Source organism: Sinocyclocheilus grahami, unplaced genomic scaffold (assembly GCF_001515645.1).
Source record: "Sinocyclocheilus grahami isolate Dianchi unplaced genomic scaffold, SAMN03320097.WGS_v1.1 scaffold15.1, whole genome shotgun sequence".
NCBI classification, from domain to species: Eukaryota; Metazoa; Chordata; class Actinopteri; order Cypriniformes; family Cyprinidae; genus Sinocyclocheilus; species Sinocyclocheilus grahami.
The window spans coordinates 3,262,396-3,288,708 of record NW_015505194.1 but is presented as its reverse complement, the minus strand read 5'-3'; the positions used below and the strand labels follow the sequence as shown (position 1 = coordinate 3,288,708).

The window sequence follows — 26,313 nt, the reverse complement described above, 5'->3', positions numbered from 1 at the left end:
TCCTGACTTGTGCCTGTCCACAACTTTATCCCGGAGATCTTTTGACAGTGCCTTTAAATAATATACATATATATTACTTCTTAATATACAAACCATGTGGATAATCTTTCCAAACACTTTGGTGAAGTCTGGCTGTTTTTCACAGTCAGAAAGGCGGGGCGAGGGAGCAGATCACAAACAGTTATGCAGTCACTGTTGTTTGGGCCCCAAATCAAAAAGGCCAGGAATATTTCCGGCCATTTTGCTGGAGTGCAGAGATTCTTTGAAAGAACAGGAAGGGAAAGCAGAGTTTCCCACAGGCTGTCTGTGAGCTGAGCTCTGCAGCATTCTCACTCTCTCTCCCTCAAAACAACAGCTCAAAGCAGCAGTCGCATTACAACAATGTGCAGAGCTATTGTAAGAGAAAGCCTGTCCTCCTGTAGCCTGCCCCCCAATTAGTGTGACACGAAAGGTACAGCATCAGTACACTAACACTTTCATGTGTACAAACCAGTCAGCTGGGGACACGCCAATGTTGACATCTCCAAAAAATATGCGTCAAATTGAATCTTGCTAAATTTGTGTGCGTTACAGTAAATACAGTGGGTATGGAAAAGTATCACCCACCTTTAAAATAAACACTTTTTGTTGCTTCGCAGCCTGAAATGAAGACGGACACAGTTTTTGTTTTATCCAGCTGTATTTACTCATTTTAGTGCAACTTTTAACAACCAAGTGAAAGATAAAACTCCAACATGTCAGAAAAAATAAAATAAAAAAACAGAATCACTGAGTTGGAAAAAGGATCACACCTTGTGTCAGTATTTTGTTGAACCACCTTTTGTTTTAATTAGTTTTTAGTCTGTTGAGATTTGTCTCTACTAACTTTGCACATCTAGATTGCAATATTTGCCCACTCTTCTTTGCAGGACTGCTGAAGTTCAGTTAAATTTGATGGTGAGCGTTTGTGGACTGCAGTCTTCAAGTCCTTCCACCAATTTTCAGTGGGGTTTAAATCTGGGCTCTGACTCGGTCATGCAAGGACATTCAGCTTTTTCTCCTTTAACCGCTGTGTGGTCAGTTTTACTGTGTGCTTTGGCTCATTGTCATGTTGGAAGGTAAACCTTCTTTCCACAAGAATTTGACAGCATTTTACTCCATCCATTTTTTCTTCTATCCTGACAAATGCTCCAGTCCCTGCTGCAGAGAAACTCCCCCATAACAGGACATTACCACCTCCATGCTTTACTGTAGGAATGCTGTTATTTGGATGGTGAGCTGTATTGGATTTCCACCAGACATATCGTTTGGTGTTGAGGCCAAATAATTAAATTTTAGTCTCATCTGCCTCAGAATCTTCAAGGTATGTTTTGGCAAAGCTCAGTTGTGACTGCACATGGCCTTTCTTGAGGAGTGGCTTATTTTTTTGCAACCCTCCCATGAAGCCACATTTGTGGAGAATTTATGATGTTGTCACATGCACACAATGACCACTCTTTGTCATAAATTCCTGAAACTGCTTCAGAGTTGCTGTAGGCCTCTTGATAGCCTCTCTGAGCAGTTTCCTCCTGGCTCTTTCATACAGTTTGGAGAGACGTACCTTCCACTTCTTAATAATAGACTTCACTGTGCTTTTCTTGTTTTGATCATTTTTATGGTTATTTTACTTTCTTTTATGTAAAGCACTTTGAATTGCCATTGAGTATGAAATGTGCTATATAAATAAACTTGCCTTGCCTTGCCTTACCTTCTAGGTATTGATAAAGCCTTTGTATTTTTTTGTATCCATCTCCTGATTTGTGCCTGTCCACAACTTTATCCCGGAGATCTTTTGACAGTGCCTTGACACCCATATATGATTGTTTGCTTCAGTTGCACTACCAAAGACTGAAATGCTCCAGGAAAACTCTTTTCATGCTGAGCTCATCAAGATGACCACAACTGATCACAGCTGAAAGTCAAATGACTTTGTGTGCCATTGAGAAGGTGATTAGCTACATCTGATTGAGTTTACAAGTCGTTTTAGGAGGGTGGTGATCCTTTGTCCAACTCAGTGATTCCGTTTTTTATTTATTTATTATTAATTAATTTCTTTTTTTGTTGGTGTTATATATTTCACTTGGATGTTATAAGTTGCACTGAGTAAATACAGCTGGATAAAACAAAAACTGTGTCCGTCTTCATTTCAGGCTGCAAAGCAACAACATGTGATTATTTTAAGGGGGAGTGATTCTTTTCTATACCCACTGTACAGTAAATGCTTATGCACTATAAAGAGGACAGAGGTGAACATGTCCACATTTGTCTCAGGTATAAATGTATGCATAACTCTATAACTAAGATGTAAATAAAAATATATATTCTTCTACTATTACTATTCTTTAATAAATGTACGACCTGTTAGTGTGATCATCCTGATTTTTATGAGTTTATTATACAACTCAAAAATGTATCTGTAATGATACAATTCATGTAATTAAGTGTTTTCAATCTTTAAGAGGTCAAAGACACCCAAATATTATCATCCTCATGCGAGGGACCCCCATCCTAAAATTTAAAAAGTATTTATATAGTTTCTTGTAAACACCCAACTTTGGAAAATTAATAAATTGTAAATATGTTTAAAATATGTGTCTATGAAATTACATCATGTTTTTTTCTACTCATTATAGTACAGTACTCTTATAGTATTTTATTCACTAATTTATTTCCTTGTTTATTTTAATCTGATGTTTATTAATTCACTTTAAGCCTATTTTCAATTATATATGATCCCCCCATTTATGAATCCCTGATCTATATAACTTATTTAACTATTAAACTTATGTCATTTTTTATTTGCATCTTACATTACAGATTTACAAATACAGACACATTTAGATTTTGATATATATTAAAAAGTATTTTTCCCCCACACACGAAGGGGAAAAAAAAGAGAATAAAAAATGTTAATGTAAACAAAAACAAAAAAAAAATTTATATATATATATATATATAAATTTTTTTTTTTTTTTTTTTTACATTAACATTTTTTATTCTCTATATATAAAATATATATATATATCACCCTATGTGGGACCACCAGCATACTTCAATGACTCTTACCCAGACTTGTGTCACTTCCTTCCCTGGGTACAGTATGACTCTGAGAAAATGGGAAAAGTGCGCTCTGAAACACCTTAAGCCTGTGAATGAACATTCACAGTGATACACACATACACATTCAAAGCGCTTACCTAACGCTGTGCCGAAACAATGTCCAATAGTCCAACTTCCTTGCTTTGTCCCCCCTCCCAACTTCACAAGCGCTCCCAGACCTCTTTCTCTTCCCCAGTCTGCTCCCAGCAATTACACTGGAACGCACACTCAAACACATGCCTGCACACGATTCACGCAACAGGCTGATGCAAAAATCTGTCTTATCTGCAAATGTAGTCTTAAGTATTGCCTGGCACTACTCCTATCGAACTGTCATGCTAAATATGTGACAAATGGCTGTGCATTGGTGCCAAAACAGTGACGGTGACTGAGGGGCACTGGCCTTCAGACGTGGCCTCTTCTGTGACCTCCGGCACTCTCCCATGGTTCTCCATCTCGTTTTTATCCACTCTGTGAGTTTTGTTTGATTGAAATGCACTTTGGCCCCAGAGCACAGCGGTGCCATGAGATCCCTCGGGGCCTGAAGGCTTGCCATAAAGAACTGAGACACTATGTACTATGGTTTGTGTTTGGTCTAAAGGAGGGAGTTATCGCTGCTGAGGGCATTCTAAATTTCAATAAAATTTAGACTTCCCCTCGAGACATTCGAAACCTTTATGATCAAACCAATGAATGTTAGAAAGTCCTTTGTCTTAAATGAAAATGTCTTTGCAAGGACAATAGCCGGATACAAACGTCTTGGAAAAATGAAGTACCTCTCAACCGCTTTTACACATGAGCAAACATAAACAAACACACGCACGCTAACTCCCACCCAGGATTTCACCTACCTGGAATCCTTATGAAGGACCAGCCGTGTCTTTGCTGCAGGGCCATGACGCCCCCTGGGCTCTGAGGGAGGAAGGCCTGAGAGCGTTGAGCCCAGGCGCAAGCCAGCTCGGGGGATCCGTACAGGAAGCACTGCTTAGCAATGAGACTCCCTCCATCTCGTATTAACCTCCATTCATACTCGGCACTGCGATCTGCACAATAGCGTTCCATGGGAACTGAAGTCACCTAGGGAAAGAAGAAAATCCCTTAGTCAACACCTCTGAGGCTGTTTACATTATCAAAGTGTCTTTCCTCCAGATAATTGCCATCTATTTCCCAATTCAGTCTTTTTATCACTAACAAACGCCAAACAAATTGGAGCTTGAAGGGGGGAGAAGAATCATTTCCAGTTGTTGAACGTGCGCACACACACACACAGGCACGCACAACCCTGTCTTTCTGACATTTTGTCCGAACCCTGCCGCTCTGGCAGGAAAGCGTGGCAGAGGTCAGCGGTGCTAACAGCGCTAACAGGCCTTTGAGTAACAGATGACCATTTCCTGTAGTGACTCACACCGCTTACAATCCCTTCCACTGGCCATTTCTTTTCTCTCCCTCTCGCTTTATCCCTCTTTCAGCTTTATGGAGAATTTTATGGCGTGCTGACAAGCGGATCATATTATCTTCCTTTCATTCTTATCTCTGATGAAAAACAGCTCAGCTTTGGCCAGGCTTCCAGTTTTGTAGCGAACAGCTGACCAATAGGAGCGCGGACACGCAGATGTGGCCATAAAAAGCCAACAGGGTCAGGAGTCCCTCATGAATAAAGAGAAAAAAGGCGACTAATCTATCTTATCACTTTCCCACAGTGCCCATATGCCCCTGGTGCCTAGTGGCCGGTGCCAATTCTCACAGCGCGGCCATGAGGCTAGACACAATCCCGACTCTTGGGGCTGGGATAACACTGAGATAGCCTCACATTAGCAAAGTTAACAGCAGATGTTGGAGGAAAAAGAAAACAGTTTCTCATACATGACTGAGCCATTAACGTTGCAGATATGATTCAGTACAACCACACTGGTCACGTATAAAAGATTAATATCTTGACTAGCTTAAGTAGGAAGTTTTCCTGGCTCGCCGTCTTTTGCTGGATCTGAAACAACCTTGCTATCTACCAATCAGATTTTCAGATTAGGTTTAGGGTTACGGTTAGGCTTAAGGGTTTGAAAAAAGATTCTGACCAAAGTGTCATTTGATAAAAGGTAAAATCATCTCTGGTTTAAAGGGTGGGGGACATGTTTAGGGTTAGGAAAAGAGCTGAGGTTCAAACTGGGAAAACAAGGAAGAAAACTAAGAGAATAAAACATAAAATTATAATATTATAATTAAATAAGAATATAGAAGAATTATAATGTAATTAGCTTTATAAAATAAAATACTATAAAATATATTAAAATATTTAATTACTTCATTATAATAAATAAAATTATAATACAAATAGTGCATAGTACAATAATACATTCTGACATTATTATTTATATAAATAAAATAATAAAACAATAACTATTATATTATTAGTTACATAAATAACTATAGAAATCTAATAAAAATATGTAAACATACAAATTATAATATTATTATATAAATAAAATTATCATTATAAAAAGTATTTTAAAATGAGAATTCAAATGGAATCAATAGACTATTTAGCTTTTATTGTTATATGAAAAGAATAAGAAGTAAAACTAAGGATAATGTACATGTAATTGTTTTGCTAGAATTGTTTGAAAGGAATGTTGATCTTGAACTAGCAAATGATGTAAGTCTCAACTACCACGTTTCCTCCAATACCAAAGACATGAATTCACAATATCTCAATAATATCCCCAAGCTTGAGAATATCCCAAACGGCGGTGTGGGTTTTGATGGGCTTTGTATTCACAGTCAGAGAAGCAGCCCTTAACCAAGACCTCTGATTTCTCACTGGTGGGCTTGTGTTGTTTGGTTACTCTCCACCGGGGTCATTATCAGCTGAGCAGAAGATCTGTCAGGGGGTCAAAGAGGATAAATAAACCAGGCTTGTACTGAGGGCCACACAGAGAACAAGTCTTTCATTTTGGACAGCAAGTTTGTTGCTGAGACAGCGGGAGATCCCTGTCAGCATCTGACTACCCTCAGTAGAAATCCATGTTGATGAGTTTCTGACTTTTGCCAAAGTGTTACTGGATATTGAAAACAGGGTTACTGCATACAGAAATCTGGATTTATTTCAAACCACTGAGTGGAAGTACTGGCAATCAATATGATCCACTAAGTTTTTTATGGTTTTTTTTTTTAGGGAAATGCTATGTGTTTCTCACCCTGGGTGTGACGGGGAGTAAAAACTTGGGTGGTTGGGTAGGCTGGCACGGTCTGAATGTCTGAACGGATGTGCGTCTGCTGTGGATGACCACGTCAGGGTGACAGATCAGCGAAGACCCTGTGGACGTGAACACTAAATCCTGCAGGAAAGAAAGAAAAATAAAAGTCAGTATAGCATATTACACCCTACTAAATCACATACTGTCAAAATGTCAACACGTATGACTGAATGTGTGTGTGTGTGAGGATGACCGTTTTTCTGAAGGACTTGTGAATTTGTCACAAAGGAGAACATGGGCCTGTAGCACCTCCTAGTGATCTCCCTACTCTCTACAATGAGTTATCTAATGTAAACCCAACTCCCATCTCATCAGCTCCATTTGTCACAAGCCAAGAGGTCACTCTGAGCAGAAGTGATACCCTAAATGAGACCACGGTGGTAACAGACATTCAGACGGGGGTCACAGTCCGAACTATAGCTCTAATGACCCACATGAATCATAAAGTCCAGCCTATATATCTGCTTGTTTCCGGTCTGCATCCACACAAGTGACAAGAATAAACAGACCTGTCAACTTCATTTAGAGGAGGTTGTGAGCTAATGATGGATGTGGTGTGAAAAACATGTGATGAGAGAGAAAGAAAGAAAAGAGAGAAAGTGAGAAAAGAATGAGAGTCAACAAGAACTAGAAAGAAAGAAAGAAAGAAAGAAAGAAAAAGAAAAATCAAGAGAGAAAGGAAATTAAAAAAGCAAAAGCAAGCAAAACGACAGCAATAACTAAAAGAACAAAGGAATGGAGAAAGAAAAATGGAAGAGTGCAAGAAAGATTATGAGAACAGAGGAACAAAAATAAAGTCAAGATGGAACAATAGGGGGGAAAGCAAGCAAAAATCAAGTATGAGTGAAAAAAACGCAGAAAAGGCAAGAACTTTTTTTAATAAATGACAGGAAAGCAAAATGAAAGAACAACAAGTGGGACAGTGAAAGAACAAATAAACAGAAAAAATAAAATGAAAAAACTAAAGAAAGAATAAAAAGCAAGCAAGAAAACAATAATGAAAACAGAGAGAGAAGAAAAGAAAGACCAAAGTACGACTGAAAGAATGAAAAACGACAAAGGAAAAGAAAAAGAAAGAAAGAAAGAAAGGTAGGTACTGCAGTCTATCTAGGAGTGCTCATGTCTCGTTTCATAAAGCACAGGCTTGAAACTCTAGCCAAGACCTCAGTGAGAGTGACCGAACAAACAGATGAGACATCAATATGATCCACATCCAAAGCACTGAGATTCTCACAGCACTGCTGCCTGCGGCTGCATACTGACTGATACAAATACATGAAACACTAATTACCATACAACAACACACAGATCAGCTCCATCTGCACAGAGCACCTCTGAGAGGAGGACCCCTCGCTTCACATTCAGCACTGGGCTTAAGCAATACGTGATTACTTACAAATCACAGACTGACAGCTTAAATTTAGAGACTGGGAATCAGTTTTGCTGAGTATCTTGGTTTACAACTCAAAATCACAATATGTTGCAATGTTTGGAGAAAACTGAGCCTCTCCAAATTGAGTCTGGGGAAGATCTGAAATTGCAGAAAAAGGCAGGTGCTTTCACTTTTGTAACTAGTTAGTATAGTTTAACGTTCTTTACAACCTTGAGTGCTCGATATGGGCCAGTCCACACGGGGAGCTGATTGTTGTGGTTTCGTGTTCCCCATCCATGCCCCAGTGGAGCTAGGAGACGCTTGTGTGGTACAAAAGCTGTAGTGGGAAGTGGATAATATTACACCTCAGTCAGCACCTTCTGCACACACAGCTTCCCCTGACCGTAGCCTGAATGCACGCCAGCGCGCCAAACTGCAGGTTAACCCCTGCTGCTGTTTGGCCTCCAGGGGACGACACTGTAGCTTCTGGACTGGGACATCCAGCACCACTACCTCTATCATCTTTCTTTTTCCCGATAATCAGTTTGGACCATTGATATTACCCATCAGCATTTGATATACAGCAACACTGGAGTGTCTTGTGGGTGAGTGGAAATAGGTTTCCATAATGAAATCTGAGCCCTTGCTGCTAATGAAAGATGAGGGTCATTCAATCTGGTTCAGTGGGGTAACCCAAGGCAAGAGCAGACCTGCACCCTCAAACACTAAACTCCAAACGCAAGAAATACTATGAACAATGAAATATGCCAAAGTTTGTGCAAGCAAATATTTGGAAGATATTCCGTTTTGTTTAGAGCACGTTAACTAGACATCTAGAAGCAGAACTGTTCCATGCTGTCTTTTGAGTTATGCCTGAGAAATAACCAGTACTTAATATTTTTGGACATTCCTTTCGACCAGAATTTGTGCCAATAATGAGAAGTCTGGGGGACCATTCACACAAAAAGTTAACTTTTGTAATCTGACACTGTTCTGACAAAAGAACGCTTAGAAATGACAGCATATGCTTTGTTATAAGTTCTCAACAAAGAGGCCATGGCCTACTAAGAAGTCTCAGGAAACCTCCAGGAGGGGCCCAATAAATGTTAAAATTAGTAGAATTTATTTATAGTAAAATCATCTTAATTAAACTGCAAAAATAAATAAATAAATATTTGTCAAATTATTTGTCAAAAGTAAACATTTGTCAAATTATGTAAAATAATTGATTTAAATAAATACATTTTATTAACTATAAAATTAAATGTATTCAATTAAAATAAATGTACAACATTAAATTGACATCATATTATTGAGTTTATTTATTTTTATTACCACAGAAGTACCAGAAGTCTATATCATCTTAGGTTGGAGGGTTGTCGAATAGTCTTGGACAAAGGGGGGCCTTGGAGTCAAAAACGTTGAGAACCACTAGCATATGGTGATGAAGGCAACTAGTATATCATATGACAAAACAAGAAAAAGAAGGTCAGAGCTCACCTGTAGAATAGGACTGCTGTGGACATTTGGGAAAGATGTTGGCCGGTTAAGCCACAGGATGAGATCTCTGTGTGAAAGAAACAGCTTTCCTAGCCGGGCTCTCCCTTTAGCCTCGTTCTCCTCCACCTCTTCATCCCACAGACGGCTGTGGTGGAGCCGGTAGGCCGATTTGAAGGACAGATATACTGCTAACCACCTGAGAAAAGAGGAGATTTTATTTTAAGATGTGTTTGTTTGCCACAGGAAACACACACCCAAATCTCACCTTAATGCACTCAGTGATGCATCCAAGTGTGGCAATAATTAGATTCCTATTGATATATTCAGTTCTTATTAGAATTATGCTTAGGATAGTTCACTTTAGGAATGCTCTGTTGCATGGTTATGCATACCATGCAACAGAATATTCCTAAAGTGAACTATCCTAATTCAGAGGAAGTGTGTATTTTAATGTATTATTCTCTGACTGACGTGAGTGTGGTATAACTTACCTCACTAGAGTCCCCTGAAGCATGATGTTAGACATCTCAGCAGGAGACACATCAATGAAACGCAGGAAAGAATAGCTGCTGCCTTCATTTTCAGCTGTAACAATTGAACATATGATTAGAAAATAGAGAAGTTTTGAAATGACAAAATCAGAATATATTTGTTGAATAATAGAGACTTACTTTTTCGGTGAAACAAGGACTGTTGAATGTGTTGAGCAGAGAACGGAGAGAGCAGAGTCTGCTTAAGGCTGAGGAGTGAGAGAACGATTAAAACAATGAGTTTAATTTAAAAAAAAAAAACACTTGTAAAAGCTATTACACATGTTGTATAACAGCATTTTGATTCAGTCAATAATGCTACACAGTTGGTTAAGAATCACCCTAAAGGTTTGTACATGTAAAGAATGATAACTATAAGAAGAACTATAAATTATAATTGCACTGCTGCAGTTCCAGTTGTGCTCAACATAATTCATACCCTTGGTAAATATGATCAAAGAAGGCTGTGAAAATAAATCTGCACTGTTAATCCTTTTGATCTTTTATTTACAAAATGTACACAAATCTAACCTTTCATTGAAGAATAAGAATTTAAAATGGAGATAAAATATCATTATGAAATAAATGTCTAATACTAAATGTAATAATAAATGTCAAATACATATTGGCCACAATTAATCATACCCTTTTATTCAATACTTTTTGCAACCTCCTTTTGCCAAGATAACAGCTCTGAGTCTTCACCTAATGCCTGATGAGTTCGAGAACATCTGACAAGAGATCAGAGACCATTCTTTCATCCAGAATCTCTCCAGACCCTTCAGATTCCCAGCTCCATGTTGGTGCTTCTCCTCTTCAGTTCACCCCACTCATTTTCTGTAGGGTTCAGGTCAGAGAACTGGGATGGCCATGGCAGAACCTTCGTTTTGTGCTCGTTTTTGTTTTGATTTTGATGGGGGTTTTTTTGGATCATTGCCCTGATGGGTAATCCAGCCATGGCCCATTATAAGATTTCAAGTAGGGACAGTCAGGTTTTGAGTTTTTATCTGTTGGTATTTGATAGAATCCATGATGCCATGTATCTGAACAAGATATCCAGGACCTCCGGCAGAAAAATAGGCCCACAACATTAAAGATACAGCAGTATATTTCATTGTACACATGGGGTACTTTTTATCCCTGTTTGCACCAAACCCATCTTGAGTGTTTGCTGCTAAAAAGTTATTTTTTTTTAGTTTCATCTGACCATAGAACCCAGTCCTGTTTGAAGTTCAAGTAGAGTATGACAGCTGAATACACTATATGTTTGTTTTTGAATGAGAGTATTTTGTTTTCTTGATTTTTTTTCTTGAACCCTTCCCAAACAACATGTGCTGATATAGGTTCTGTTTGATTAATTTAAATTAATTACTTTTTTTTTTTGAGGCTTTCTGTCCCGAGACTCAACTATTCTTTGCACTTCACCAGCTGTGATCCTTGGAGAGTCTTTGGCCACTCAAACTCTCCTCCTCACCATGCACATAGACACATGTCCTCTTTCAGGCAGATTTGTAACCGTATGACAGCTGAATACACTATATGTTTGTTTTTGAATGAGAGCATTTTGTTTTCTTGATTTTTTTTCTTGAACCCTTCCCAAACAACATGTGCTGATATAGGTTCTGTTTGATTAATTTAAATTAATTACTTTTTTTTTTTTGAGGCTTTCTGTCCCGAGACTCAACTATTCTTTGCACTTCACCAGCTGTGATCCTTGGAGAGTATTTGGCCACTCAAACTCTCCTCCTCACCATGCACATAGACACATGTCCTCTTTCAGGCAGATTTGTAACATCTTTAGTTGATTGGAACTTCTTAATTATTGCCCTGATGGTGGAACTGGGAATTTTCGATGCTTTAGCTCATTTTCTTACAGCTGCTTTCTAATAAGTGAAGCTCAAAAATCTTTTACTGCACATCAGAATTATATTATTTGTTTTTACTTATATGTTTTAAATGCAAATATGAATTGGGAATATACTTCAGTGATATTTTACTCATAAGAATTTCTAGCGGTACTGATAATTGTGGCCATTGTGTATTAGAGAAAAACATATTTTTTTCATAATGTGATTTTCCCCCACTTTCAAATATTAAATTTTGAATGAAAGATCAAATGGATAAACAATGCAGATTTATTTTCACAGCCTTCTTTGGTAGGCTTCATATTTACCAAGGGTATGAATAATTTTGAGCACAACTGCATGTTGTCTGCTGCTTTAATTGTTCTGACTGGCTAAATATGTTTTATCGTTCATTAGCTGGAAAAGAAAAAGAAAAAAAAACACTCTTTCTTCCAACTAGTTAATCCAACAATATTGTTCCTTCGTGTCTATTTGTGGTGTGCACTTCCCTATTCTTACAGAATTACAATGGTTAACTTTATACAGCAGTTATCATCCTTGGTGTGAACGGGCTTTAAGGGAGGTACAGTAAACCTGGGAGCTTCATTGAGATCTACTCACTTGGTCTTTCCGTGGTCAGACGTACGGATGATGGCGTGTCGGAACAGAAATTTGGACATGATGAAGGGCTTCAGGGACATGTGGAAAGGCGAGCGTATCTCCTGACGCTCAAACAGATCTGGGTGGTTACAAACCTTTTAAAGATGAGAACAACATGGTGTGAAATGGTGAATGAAAAACCGCTTCTTCACTATATATACGTTAAAGGTCTCACAGGCTTTAAAGGGATAGTTCAAAATTTTTCCATCATTTACTCACCCTATTGTTGTTTCAAACCGAATTTTCATATTTGGGTGGACTATCCCTTTAAAGTTGAAAAACCCGGCCTCACCTTCCTGAACTGCATGACAAGGTTCATGAGGCTGCTGGTGGTGCTGTGGGCCTGCTGGGACGTGCCCATTGATGACTGCAGCAGGTCCTCGATGGAGATCTTGTTCTTTAGAGCCTGGTAGAGCAGCCGCTGTCTGCTGGTCAGCTGGCAGTATGTCAAGATTTCAATCTGAGATGCAGGTATGAAAAATAAGCAACATAAATATCACATACATAGACATATTAGGTATGAAACCATAATTTTGTCTGAGAGGCTATAGGACATCACCTTGTCAGAGAGCTCGTTCTCCACATCCTTCTTTATTCTGCGCAGCATAAAGGGTTTTAGGATCATGTGCAATCTGGAAAGTTGGTCTGAAAGGGTAAACCAAGGTAAATCATGTCAAATGACAGCAGAACATGAGCAAAACGTGAAGGCTTTGCTTGCTCAGCATGAGTGCTGCTGTTTCAATATTAAATGTTAAATGTTATTAAAACATATTGCAGCTGAAATCCCAAATAATATATAATAACTTAATTATGTTGGCTTGAGCAAGCCAACATACTCTTCTTTGATTTAACTGTTTTACTTTTCTGATACAAACTTCTCCTCAGTAGCAAAGCCTAACATCTAGCTTAGGACACGCTAGCTAAATGCCAAAACATAAAAGCAAAGCCTAACATGCTAAAATATGCTAGCAACATGATAAAACTTGTCTATCTATCTGACAGACTAGAAGGAGAATAGACGATGATGGCTTTTAAAACTACTTCAAATTAAAAAACTTTCAAACTTCAAGCTTTTTAATCTACTTCAAACTTTCTATCCTGTCTTTTTCACATTAACATCCATATTTGTCATCACAAACTTTTTTTAATCTAATTTTTTAAAAATAATTTATTTGACTGCATTGTTCCACCCTAACACATATTGCAACCTGCCTGGAGATCAAATGAACAGTAAACAACAACTTAAACGGAAATAAACACAAGAGTTGACTGACTTTCATCAATAGCAGATTTGTTCTCAGCATGACTCTCGATGTCCTTGGAGAACCACTCGTTGAACTCCTCGTGAGAGTCAAACAGAGTCGGCATGATAAAGTGAAGCAGGGCCCACAACTGAGAGGAAGAACAACGGCGTCAGGTTTTTCACTCACACACGTGGACTCTCAAACAAGGTCTCACATGAATACACTCACCTCGGCCATTGTGTTCTGGATTGGCGTCCCTGTTAGCAGAAGGCGGTTCCTGCACTGGAACTGAAGGAGAATCTTCCATCGGACACTGCCAAGAAGAACCAGACACAGCTACTAAGACCTCCCAATCAAGGAGGATATAACTTGCGACATCACATCAACACTCAATGCTGAACTCTGAATCCTATAGGTATTCCCTTCAGAGGTCACTTCTCAGACTTGGTTAAGTCTTTCATTAATTATGGGGACTTTAAAAACTCATGAAAGCTGCTCTGGCGCCCTGTTAGAGTCTCCGATTGGGCAATAAATCATGTTCCACCACAACAGAAGCTGCTGGCACATGTGCTGTCATCTCCAGAGAGGCACAAACTCACACTCAGAACTCGAGAGGCCCTCATTCTCTGAAGGGTTCCAGTCCAGACATAGTGTCACTGTACTGACTATGAGGACGGGAACATGGAAAATCTGAGATGCACCAGTACTGGAGACTCTCTGGAGCTTTTTAGAAGCTCTTTTTCCCTTGTTGAAAGGTTCAACCAAGGATACATATCAGTTAGACAACCAGATTTTCACATTTTGGAGCTATATTCGCAGGAAAATACAGTGATTAACTGGCTATTTTAAGATTATCAGCAGTGTGACCGTGCTAGTGTTTTTAAGTAAATACTCGGTGTAATATTCTATTCGTACATGGAACTGTATTAAAATTATATTTTTGTTATAACTATTTTCAGTTATACTTTTATGTTAAGCTTATTTCATTTCATTAATTTATTAATTATCAAGATTTGGCTGCATGTAATAATCCCATATGCTTTGCAGTCAATCATCTTGTTATTCCGAAAATTACGTTTGTGTGTGCATATATATATATATATATATATATATATACTGTATATAGCAGGGGCGTTTCCTACGAGGAGGCAAGGGAGGCAGTGTCTCCTCAAAAAGTTGGATGAGAAAATAATCGATATTACAAAAATAAAACAGCACAAATATGATATTAAAAGTCTAAAAGTCACTCGTTTTTACAAAGTAATACTGTCCAACAGCGACACTCACAGGTAAAGTTACAGCAGAGGATTGCCTCCCTTCGTTCCATTGACTTTCTACAGAGACCCCTTAGCATGCCATGACTTTTCTGAAGGCTCGTTGAAATGAATGGGCGAAAGTCACGTGAGAGGAGGAAATGCCTCCATCGTGCTATAATTGGATATGATCAGTTGTGATTGGTTCGTGTGATAAATTCTGCCTCTTGTTTTCGTGCAAATGATGGAGTTATTGACTAATTATAAAGTAAGTAAACAACACTCCCGCTTAGATACCACTACTTTGTGTCATGTCAAAATTAGGGCGGTTCGATTCCGAAATTTTTGGAATCGAGTCCGATTCCGATTCCTGGTTCTGGAATCGATTCCTCACTGTTGTTTTCGATTCTTGTTTTTTTTTTTAGATTGAAGGAATTTATAATCTCACCATAACTCCAAGATAAAGGTCGTAGAAAGTATCCTTCTCATAATATGAAGCTTCATTTGTAAAAATTGTTTTTAAAAATGACGATACATAAATTGTAATTTTGTCTGCTTTGCCCGTGAAATTAGTCATAGCCCACAGCTCAGCAGGGACATGCGTTTATGGCATGAATTGAACATGACATGAAGTGTCTAAAATAAATGTGCACAGTTCAGCTGAATGATGAAGTTTACTTTGACTGTATGCTTTGCGCAAAATTAACAAACTGTATACTGGAACAAAATAACCAGAACATTAACAATAACTGATAGAGCTCGTGGTTTATCTGTCAATCAGATGCGCTCTCAGCCACTGATCTATGCTCGGGACGTTTTCTTTTATAATTATCATTGGCTGATAGAAATGTTTTTTAAAAAATAGTATTTTAGATGGAAATAAGATCAAGACACTTGATCACGTCATGATCTATTCTGTCGTGCAGCGCTCAAAAATGTGGACAAGCCAGGTCCACCATAAAATAACCTCTGAATCGTTTTTTTTTAACTGGTTCTAATGCCTTCTAATTACTTTTAGTGAGCATGAGGGAGGCGAATGGTACTAAAAAATGAAAATAATCTTTTATCTAACAACTCTCGTAATTACGGCTTTTAGCGAGCATGAGGGAGGTGAATGGTGCTTCTCAAACAGAAGGCTGCATCCTAAAATTCAGATGATCTCAGTACCGACCCTTCGTGAATTTAAATGTGTGCAGCCTTCCGTTTGAGAGGCACCCATAGATAAGCTTTGTTGAACTGAAAAGGGCTCTGAATGAGGAGTCGATTCCCTTTGTCGACTCTCGATTCCCAGCCCTAGTCAAAATAAAACTTGAAATCTGAAAACGTGATGACTGCGTCAGTTTTTAGTGAGCATTCGAACTGGTTCTAATGCCTTCTAATTACTTTTAGTGAGCATGAGGGAGGCGAATGGTACTAAAAAATGAAAATAATCTTTTATCTAACAACTCTCGTAATTACGGCTTTTAGCGAGCATGAGGGAGGTGAATGGTGCTTCTCAAACAGAAGGCTGCATCCTAAAATTCAGATGATCTCAGTACCGACCCTTCGTGAATTTAAATGTGTGCAGCCTTCCGTTTGAGAGGCACCCATAGATAAGCTTTGTTGAACTGAAAAGGGCTCTGAATGAGGAGTCGATTCCCTTTGTCGACTCTCGATTCCCAGCCCTAGTCAAAATAAAACTTGAAATCTGAAAACGTGATGACTGCGTCAGTTTTTAGTGAGCATTCAGCTTGATGAAATGAAAGATATATCTTCGTGTCTGTGGCAGTGTTTACAGAGCTTTTATGACGATTACCTGAAATAAGTTGACTATTAAAAAAGAACAGCTGAACATAAGTTCACAAATAAAAAATATTGGTAACATTTTACAAGGTGTCATTTAATGAGTTAACTAACATGAACAAACAATGAACATTTATTACCTTTCTTTACATTAGTTAATACAAATACAGTTGTTCATTGTTAGTTCACAGTGCATAAACAAACACAACTTTTGATTTTAATAATGCAGTAGAAGTAGGCTATTGTTTATTCTTAGTTTCCAGAATATTGTTCAAATTGTTACTGCCTTTAGTTATTATTTTGGAATAAAAATGCACAAAAACACTATGAAATGTATAATTAGTATTAAAAATATTAAATAAAAGAAAAAATTATATTAATAAAATACTAAATAGAATTATATTTGTTCTCTTTTTTATGTTATATATATATATATATATATATATATATATACAGAGGGTACGGAAAGTATTCAGACCCCCTTAAATTTTTCACTCTTTGTTATATTGCAGCCATTTGCTAAAATCATTTAAGTTATTTTTTTTCCCTCATTAATGTACACACAGTCCTCATTTTAAAACACCACTGCACGCCACTGATATATAGTGTGTATGTGTGTAAAGTAAACATTACTAGTCATGTTCTAATTACCTGGTGCTGCTTTTCAGTGCCTGGGCCTCGTCCAGAACCATATACTGCCATTTCACCCTCTGGAAATACTTCACATCCTGCACCACCAGCTGATAACTGGTGATGACAACATGAAACGGTGCATTCTGGGTATACAGAGTTTTCTACAGGAGCCAAAAAGGGATAATACATGGTTCAAGTAGTAGATTGCAATTCATCTGATATTTTAAAGCAATATTCTTATGAAATGTTTACCTGGCTCCAAAATTTTCGAATGACTTTACGATCATGAGGATTCCCCCAGTACGGTAACACCTGCAAGACATAATGAGACAAGATTGCAATGATTACATAAGAAATATTATTTGAAATTTGTCTTTGCCTGATTAAATTAAATAAAGATGTAAAACTCTTGAAATAAAACATATATGCACATACTTTTCATAATCTTAACTTCATTACAAGGTGTATTATGTGAACTATTCAGGGCTCAACAATAAGGATGGACTGATTAAGCTGGGCAAAAATAAGAAAGTAAAAGTATGTGTTTGAATTTATAGCTTTCATGAAGTTACATTATATCTTTATAATTTCCAGTTATTACACAAATTTAACATAACATATCCTGACACACAAAAATATGTTGCTAAAAACAAATTGTGGCAGGGCCAGTGAATACATCAGCAGGGCTAGTATAAATCCTGACCTGGTCAACAAAGAGAAATAATTATTGTTCAGTGCTCTGATATTCCTAAAGTTTTTCTGGCTGGAATTTCAGATACAGATAATTTGTGAGATTAATCTGACTGAAGGTGAATTAATATTTAGGTTGCTGACATTAGTGGAACACGCTATAAATGATACAACACTGCCCCCTAAGGATTACAAAAATTAGACCAGAAGTGCAGTAATCTGTCATTCATTTCCTTACAGCAAAAATATGCAAAGGATAAGAAAAAACACACTGCAAGAGAGAACGGTAAAAAGGATTCCATGGCTGCAGGTGTTTCCCTGCACAGCTACCACACTCACCTTGAATTTGGGGACAAAGCGGGAGAACTCCTGATGCCAGTTGTTGAGTGTTGAGGCTGGGGAGATGATCAAGAAGGGTCCCCAGATGTTTTCCCTCTGTCCAATAGAGCACACGAACACAAAATAAGCCAAACAGGTGCAGACAGCGGAGGGGGAAAGGGATGGAGATGGTGGGAAAGAAAGAGAGAGGAGAGAGGGGTCAAAACAGGAAACAACTGAAGAACGAGGTAACATGCTACCATGGCTTCCTATGGGCCCACAGCGCTACACTTTCATATCAAATACCAAAACTCTGTATCCTCCTCTTTTCACAAGCCCTGGAAGTCACGCAGAGCAGCGGAGACAGCTGGAGGGTTCACACTGATGCCAAATAACTGATTTGTGGTGTCAGGGGTTTGTTTGGGAGAAATGAATATGATAGCACAGGAAAGCAGAACAGAGAATTGTTTTCTTTTAAAACGCTGGTCTCATATTTCCAAAAAAATAAACCTTTTCCAGATTTTCGACCTGAGAGCCTAGAGATTGGGAAATACAGTATCTTTCAAGTGAAATCTGTTGGCTTGAAGATGATACAAAGGGATGGAGAGAGCATATACATGTAATGCTCTGGGAAAACTAAAATTGAGATTTTTCATTCGTAGTAGTACAAGTATTACTGTTTGTTATTTGCTAATACTAAAATAACATTTAATATGTCTTCATTAAGGAAAGCTAGGACGAATCACGAATGGCAAGTTTTTCAGTGCGTAACTATTTAATTTTCAGTCTGTCCCTCACCCAAAGCTGCTGCATGGCTTCAGAAAACTTGGAATGTCAGTCCTTACCTCTGCCAGATGAGCCAGTAAAGCGATGCTCTGAACCGTCTTTCCAAGCCCCATCTCATCTGCCAGAATGCCATTAATGCCCTATGAGAGACAATCAGACAGAGACATAAATCATCTTTAAAAAGTCCACAGGCATGATGGAAAGATAAGATATAAACTACTGTTCAAAAGTTAGGGGGTCTGTAAAAATGTTTCATGTGTTTGAAATAAGTCTCTTATGCTCACCAAGGTTGCATTTATTTGATCAAAAATACAGTAAAAACAGCAATATTGTGAAATGATATTACAATTTAAAATAAAAGTTTTCTATTTTAATATACTTAATGGCAAAGCTGAATTTTCAGCATCATACTCCAGTCTTAAGTGTCACACGATCCTTCAGAAATCATTCTAATATGCTGATACTTCTTATTATCAGTAAAAACAGTCATGCTGCTTAATAGCTTTTTTTAAATATTTGCAAGATTCTTTGATAAATAGAAAGTTCAAAAGAAAACATTTCTAATATTATAAATGTGTTTACTGTCACTTTTGATCAATCGAATGCATCTTTGCTAAATAAAAATATCAGTTCCTTAAAAAAATCTTGATTAAACTTTAACCCAAACTTTTGAATGCTAGTGTATGTATAAATAACCATAAGAGAGCATTAAAAATCACCTGTTCATAAAGATTGGCCAGCCAGTTCATGCCTTTGAGCTGGTAGCCCTTAAGTTTCCCATTGAAGATGGTGGGCTGGGGGATGTCTTCGCCTGCTTGAATAGATGGGTTTGATAAGCTGTAGCTCTCGCCGAAGCCAGAGCCAGACGAGCTAGCCGTGTGCAGAGAGGCACTGCGACTATCCTTTGCTTCCTCGTCAAACAACCTGGTCTACAGAACAAAAAAAGGGACATTGTAATCATTTCCAGCCAAAATTAATTAAGATAGACATGTATAATGTAAATCAAAGGTACTCCCACTTACTCTGGCCTGGTGGATCTGGTATGCCTCTTTTGCATTTTTACGGGCCTGAGACTTGTAATATTCACTATCTGCAAAAGGACAGCATGAAAATTGACTCTAAAATGCATATGATTGTTATACGCATTTTGATAACATCTATCAGGGACAGAAAAAGATCATACCATAGTCCTCCTGGCCGACATTGACCATAACTCCTCCACCAATGTCGATCTGCCGTTGGGAGGTGTTGTCCTCAAGCTTGCGCAGGATCTCCTCCTCTGTGCCGTCTCCCCCAGCGTCCTGCTTGCCCCCCATGAAGTGAGCATACAGCTCTGTCTGGGTGATCAGGAAGTTAAGCTTCCTCTGCTGACGCTTAGCCTGACGGGACACAAGGGAGAACTGTCAGGACAATGTTTTAGGAAGTGATTCTCGGCTAAATATAATTTCTAGTGCATATGTATTGATACCTCCCGCATCTCCTCATCAAGTTTGCGCTGCTCAAGAGCCTCTTTCTCAGCTCGCTTGCGGTGCTCCTTCTCCACCTTCTCATACTTCTTCCAGTACAGCAGCATCTCTTTGGTGAGGCGGCGTGCCCGTGGCAAAGTCTCTTTGCAATTCTTCTGCGCTTGGATCGCAGCCCTCCGGACCTCACGCATACATTGATGGGCCAACTGGACAAATGTACACATGCATTTTTAATGGAAGATTTTCAGTGTCGTCTCAGAATTTTGACCACACTATACACTATCATTCAAATGTTTAGGGTCAGTAAGATTTTGAGTTTTATGCAGCAGGGATGCATTAAATTGATCAAAAGTGTCAGTAAAGGTATTTACAATGTTACAAAAGATTTCGGTTTCAAATAAATTCTGTTTTAAGTTTGTATTCATTAAAGAATCCTGAAAAATGTTTCAATATCTTCAAAAATATTAAGTAGATCAACAATATTATGATAATAAATGTTGCTAGAGCACCAAATCAAAATATTAGAATGATTTTTGAAGAATCATGTGAAAATATTAGTGGTCGACCGATATTGTTTTTTTTTGACAGCCGATGCCGATATCTTGGAAAGCAGGGTGGCAGATGGCCGATATAAATGTATTTATTTTAATTAATATTTAAGAAATTTGAAATAATTTAAAAATGGATTAAAAAATAAATTTGTAAAATAAACATACTTATACTTTAGATGACAAAGTATTTTCCACAAATTAATAAATATTTATTAAAAAAATAATTAAAAATGAAGTAAACTGTAACCATCAGAGTACTCAGTATTCTGGGAAATTTGTGTGCATTGGGAATCATATTTTTTCAAATAAAGCCAAGGTAACACTCATTTTACATACAGCACACAGTGAAAATGACATGAATATGACAGTGGGCAAATGCATAAAGCGCAGCACAATTTGAAATCACAAATTTAATGCTTAAAGCATTCAATTTGCACGGAACGAAAGTCACAGTAACCCCTCACTGCAGAACAAAGATCCAGGGGCGGGGTTGGAGCCACATCTAGGGGGTGGAGATGGTAGGTTTAGGGGTGGAGACGGGTAGGTTTAGGTATATGTAGGGTGGGAGGAGTTGGATCTGGATCCATCCTTGCCCCCTGGATCTTGTGTTCTGCAGTGAGGACCATCTCGAAAGTCACGCAGAGAACACGCAATCATGCAGGTCACATGCACACGTCACAAGACTCACAACTAGATTCGACTAAGTTTGCAAGGTTTGTGAAATTAAATTTTCATTAGCCATTCAAAGATTTGTTTAAATTATGTAAATGCGTATTTGCTGAATGCTGACGGCAAATGAGAAAGTGTTATAATGTTTGCCTTTCTATGACTAATAATATAAAAGCAATCGTTATAATACTTTTTGTATACATTTTAATTCCTTTGTTTAACAGTTCTATCGGATTATTAGACAGACTTCTATCCGTATTAGACAGAACTGTTAAGGACGACGGCAAACAAGAGGGAGAATGTGAGCACTGTGTGCGCAGGCGCTGCCGCTCTCAGCGCTGTCAAAATAAAAGTCCTCCCTCGAACGCATCGGCCGAACAGAAAAACGTATCGCTGATGCCGATATTTGGAAAATGCCAAATATCGGCCGATATATCGGTCGACCACTAGAAAATATGGCTAAAATTAGTATTTATATTTCAAAAATATTACTGAATTTTACTCCATTTTTTCCAAATGAATGCAGCCTCAGTGAGCATGAGAGATTTCTTTCAAAAACATTTCAAATTCTTACCAACCTCACTGGTAGTGTATGCAAAAAATAAACACCTCTCACCTTTCTGGCATTGGTTAAAACAAAGTTCCTTGCCGAGACTTTCTGTTTAAATGCCTGAAATGAGACAATGAAAACAAATTAAAGCAGGAACAGAAGAAACAGATATTGTGCGTGTCACAAAGCTCAATGGGATTCCAAACTGATGACCAAGAAAAATGCTTGTACCTTTGGGATTTCTTTTTTGGCAATTGTGAGCCAGACCTTTCGTCTACGAGCATTGAGCTGCTCAACGGTTAAGTGCTTCTTTTTGATCATGGGAAGAGGTGCATCATGAGAAAACTTGGCAAAAATTTTAGTAACGTGTGGCCGTCCCTCCATGGAGAACTCCTCTCCTCGTTTCTTCTTCTTTTTCATCTTTTTCTTGGCTATGTAAACAGAAGATGAATGAGTATTAATGTGATTAGAAAACAGCTACTGTCGTCCTCTTTTGTTCTGTAGGCTTACCTTTACATTTCTTCTCTTCCTTGATTTTCTTTTTCTTGAGGCCCAGTAGGTGGCGCTGCTGCTCGTAGAATGGGTCGTGAGTGGAGAGGAGGCCTGTGCTGTAGTGCTGATAATGCTGCAGCTGTGAACACAAAAACACACATTACCAACTGGTTCCATGAAACTGTTTATGCGGGAGTAACTATCCCAGATTCAGCAAGCGTGTCGTACTTCTCTGTCAGAGTGGAACTTGCTCTGGTGGAGTTTGGTGAACTTGTGCAGGCGCAGCATGTCCTGGAGGTCTTCCCGTGTCACTGTGAAGTCAGAATCATCTGAGTCCGTATCGGAATCTGTGGTGTCATCGCTCAGCACGATGCCCTGAAATTCACAAACAACCTCTCAAACATCACTCCTTAGACATGGAAATAAAGGAGAGCTACCAATAATTTTTTTTTTTTTTTTGCCAGTTTGAATAGTATTATGGAAATCTGTTTCCCCTTCAGAGTAAAAACAACTGTCATTTCATATCTAATTACTGCAAATCAAATTTATTTGTATTTTGTCATAGCTGCAACTTCTAAAGGGCCAGCTATAGAAAACAATTATTTATTTCAATGCTTTTGTGTTCACTTGCAAAACATTTGTGTTCCCCAGTGTTCAAAAACTTTCCTGCTCTCTCACAAAAGTATTGCGTTCCCCTAAGAAATGTAACATTTGCTCACAAAAGCTTTAAAATATAATATTTCATCCTACCTCATTTCCATGACCAGCTCTGCGTTTGCTCACAAAAATGCAACGTTTCTCCGGGACAACACAAAACTTTTTGTGAGAGAATGCAAACATTTAGGAGTGAATGCAACGTTTCTTGGAGGGAACATTTTTTTCCATCACCATGTCCCCTTAGAGTTCATCATATCTCAATATTCTGAATTTATTTCTTTTAATTGCGACTTTACTCTCACCAGTACTGCCACTTTATTTGTCATCATTTAGATTTTTCATATCACAGTTGAGACTATATTTCTTGTAACTGTCCGTTTATATTTTGCAAAGTGCCTTTATTAACTATTTTAAACGCAATTACTGGTTTTATTATTTTTTTTATTCTGAGGAGGAAACAGGCCTCTACAAAGCAGGGATTGGATTTAGATAAAGGTTTTTCCAGAATTACTGTACTGTTGTATAAATACGTTACCTTGAGCCATTTTCTGCTTTTCTTCAGTTTCGAGAAGTTATACAGACTGGCCTTGTCAGCTTTGTGCTCTGTGGATGAGTTTGGGGTTTAAGGTCAATTGTTTTTACTCATTAAAAACTTTCACTCCTAAATAAATGAAGAGTACTTTTGAAAAATATGTTTAAAATCACATACACATTAGAATGCCTCTTAAAGGCCGCCATTTTGAAATCACACGACCAGCCAAATACTACTCGTTTTATCATAGTAATAAGATAAAATGTACTTAATACTACACCCACAGCATTAGAAGCAAACAGAAGTCCAAGACAACTGGTCAGCGCAATATATACAGAAAATCACATTCTTATGTTATAGAACATGGCTATTTTTTATGTTATATGTTGTACCTTGCAGCACAGCTCCATTGAGAGTGCCACACTCTGCCTCTCCATCTCTGCAGGAGTCCTTGGACTCGTTCTCAGGCTTGATGTGATCATCTTTCACTGCCAGCAGTGGGTTAGACGGGGCCAGAGAAGAACCCTCACCCAAACCACCATCACTGTCATCGCTGATATAAAGAAGCACACATAAACAAACCACCACAGGCCTTACAACCAAGCTGCAGTGCAATATTTCCCATAAAACATTTACTATTAGCCTTTGGTGTTTGGAATTATTGGGAATGGAGAAACATTCTAAAATAACAAAATAGCTAAAAATCCCAAACGAGAAAAGAAATACATCAACATATATAAAATATATATAAAAAGTCCAATGGCTCTGAGCAAACAAAACAGTACTTTAGCACTGACACGGACCAAAATTCTATATACCAAACCAAAAAAAAAAAGATCTGATCACTGATCAAAAGCATTTTAGTCTTGACACTCTTAGGTTCACATCTGATGAAATATAGTCGCTAAGGATTTTGTAAAGGCATGGTAGTCATGCAGCGACTCAAAAGGTCAAAAAGGACCTCTATGCCTTTGAGAACTACAAAACAATTTACCTGGAAATGCTCTGGTTAAAAACAGCAGCAGTCTGCCTTAGAAAAGTGTCTAGACGGAGGGATCGCTCAAGGTACTGCAGGTGAAGTGGTTTGGCCAACTTTGAGCATGTGGCATCTCCCACGCCATCCTGCTCTGAGGCCATAGGTAGAGGTTAAGAGCCTGAAAGGGCGATCACTGCAAATGCAACACGGAAAGTGTTTGTCGGTTAACTCTAAATAAGGTTATGAAGATCATCTGAATGCTTTGAATCAAGGTAATAAAACTGTGGTCAAAGAACAGTACAGTACCTTTGAAGAATGAAACTTCATATTTCACAATTTCAACATTCAGTGCACCAGAAATTATGAATCTGAAACAAAAAAGGATGAGATGTTGACTTATTTACTGCATGTACTGATGAAACCGTCCACTCTTATATAGACATAATCACTGTCAGATTTATTGCGCATTTAGAACAAGAATATTGCATTTAAACATTCAGAACTGGATGAAAAAAACGCATATGCACAAGGCATACTGGCAGTGTCTGAAAGAGAATGATGTGGATTGAAATTAATACAGCTGACAAGTTTATTGATAGCATACTGAAATGTAATACTGATTTTATTCTATTGTTGTAGCAGGATGTGGGCAACAGACGTGCTAATCAACCTAATAAACAGCCTTTTGAGGTTCAGAATCAGCTGGCCACAAACTTGTGTATGACATAGCCTGTGCTTGTAACTGGGCTTTTTAGATGTGCGTGTGTTCAGAGATTCAGTTTTAAGAAAAGTAGATTTTCTTTATTAATTACATTATTGTTCAAAACTTTGAGATTGGTTAAAAAAAAAGTATGCTTTTGGAAAAAGTCAATTATTCTCACTAAGGCTGCACTGATAAAGCTCATTCTGATTTATTTGATCAAAAATCTGATGCTACTTTCATTGCAACTTTTTAAAAAATTAAATAAAACGTGAAGTGCATGGATGAATTGTTGAGTATTGAACTAATGAATTGTTCATAACATTCAGAAAATAGATAAATAGAAAATAGTGTGAATTTCCTTCTCATACCCTTTTTAAAGAATAGTGAATGCTCCAACCAAAAGTATTACTTATATTAAAATAGGCATTGTTTTATTGAAAATGCACCATTAGAAATGAACTTACATCTGTGAGTAGTAATTCACCCCACTGCAATTCTAAAACAATACATGATACACCACCTCAAATATTACTGGTGCATTTGCACAGGGTTTGAGAGTTTTTGTAAACATAACTGAAGCACTGACACCACTAGTGTTTTAGTGCCCCCATTTAACCATTTCCTGGATGCAATGTAACAAATACAGCAAAGGCTACGAGTTACAATTCTCACTTCAATAGTTTGGCTACTCACTAGGCTTTAACGCCTAGGGAACTATTATTACACCATCAATAAAC

The 26,313-nt window shown here is 37.9% G+C and overlaps 1 protein-coding gene across 3 annotated transcripts in view; it reads right to left on the bottom strand.

The window, feature by feature from the left end:
* The window catches only part of LOC107602135 (DNA helicase INO80-like), a 38,595-nt gene that overhangs the window by 11,349 nt on the left and 933 nt on the right, over window positions 1-26,313 (bottom strand). Inside the window, exons 2-28 of one of the 3 annotated variants that reach the window (XM_016294563.1) lie at window positions 25,180-25,241; window positions 24,892-25,066; window positions 24,290-24,450; window positions 23,901-23,968; window positions 22,937-23,083; window positions 22,727-22,847; window positions 22,448-22,647; window positions 22,283-22,336; window positions 20,449-20,652; window positions 20,164-20,359; window positions 20,003-20,070; window positions 19,700-19,909; window positions 19,040-19,120; window positions 18,216-18,311; window positions 17,439-17,498; window positions 17,205-17,347; window positions 13,747-13,831; window positions 13,549-13,666; window positions 12,834-12,919; window positions 12,567-12,734; window positions 12,236-12,369; window positions 9,912-9,979; window positions 9,732-9,825; window positions 9,241-9,436; window positions 6,309-6,449; window positions 5,933-5,992; window positions 4,152-4,194 (exon numbers count right to left, since the gene is read on the bottom strand). In XM_016294563.1, the coding sequence (XP_016150049.1) occupies window positions 5,954-5,992; window positions 6,309-6,449; window positions 9,241-9,436; window positions 9,732-9,825; window positions 9,912-9,979; window positions 12,236-12,369; window positions 12,567-12,734; window positions 12,834-12,919; window positions 13,549-13,666; window positions 13,747-13,831; window positions 17,205-17,347; window positions 17,439-17,498; window positions 18,216-18,311; window positions 19,040-19,120; window positions 19,700-19,909; window positions 20,003-20,070; window positions 20,164-20,359; window positions 20,449-20,652; window positions 22,283-22,336; window positions 22,448-22,647; window positions 22,727-22,847; window positions 22,937-23,083; window positions 23,901-23,968; window positions 24,290-24,450; window positions 24,892-25,034 (3,081 nt within the window). In that variant the 5' untranslated portion in view covers window positions 25,035-25,066; window positions 25,180-25,241 and the 3' untranslated portion in view covers window positions 4,152-4,194; window positions 5,933-5,953. Of the gene's footprint in view, window positions 1-3,968; window positions 4,195-5,841; window positions 5,993-6,308; window positions 6,450-9,240; window positions 9,437-9,731; window positions 9,826-9,911; window positions 9,980-12,235; window positions 12,370-12,566; window positions 12,735-12,833; window positions 12,920-13,548; window positions 13,667-13,746; window positions 13,832-17,204; window positions 17,348-17,438; window positions 17,499-18,215; window positions 18,312-19,039; window positions 19,121-19,699; window positions 19,910-20,002; window positions 20,071-20,163; window positions 20,360-20,448; window positions 20,653-22,282; window positions 22,337-22,447; window positions 22,648-22,726; window positions 22,848-22,936; window positions 23,084-23,900; window positions 23,969-24,289; window positions 24,451-24,891; window positions 25,067-25,179; window positions 25,242-26,313 lie in introns of those variants that run through there. The other 2 variants (XM_016294549.1, XM_016294556.1) reach the window with 2 other exon arrangements.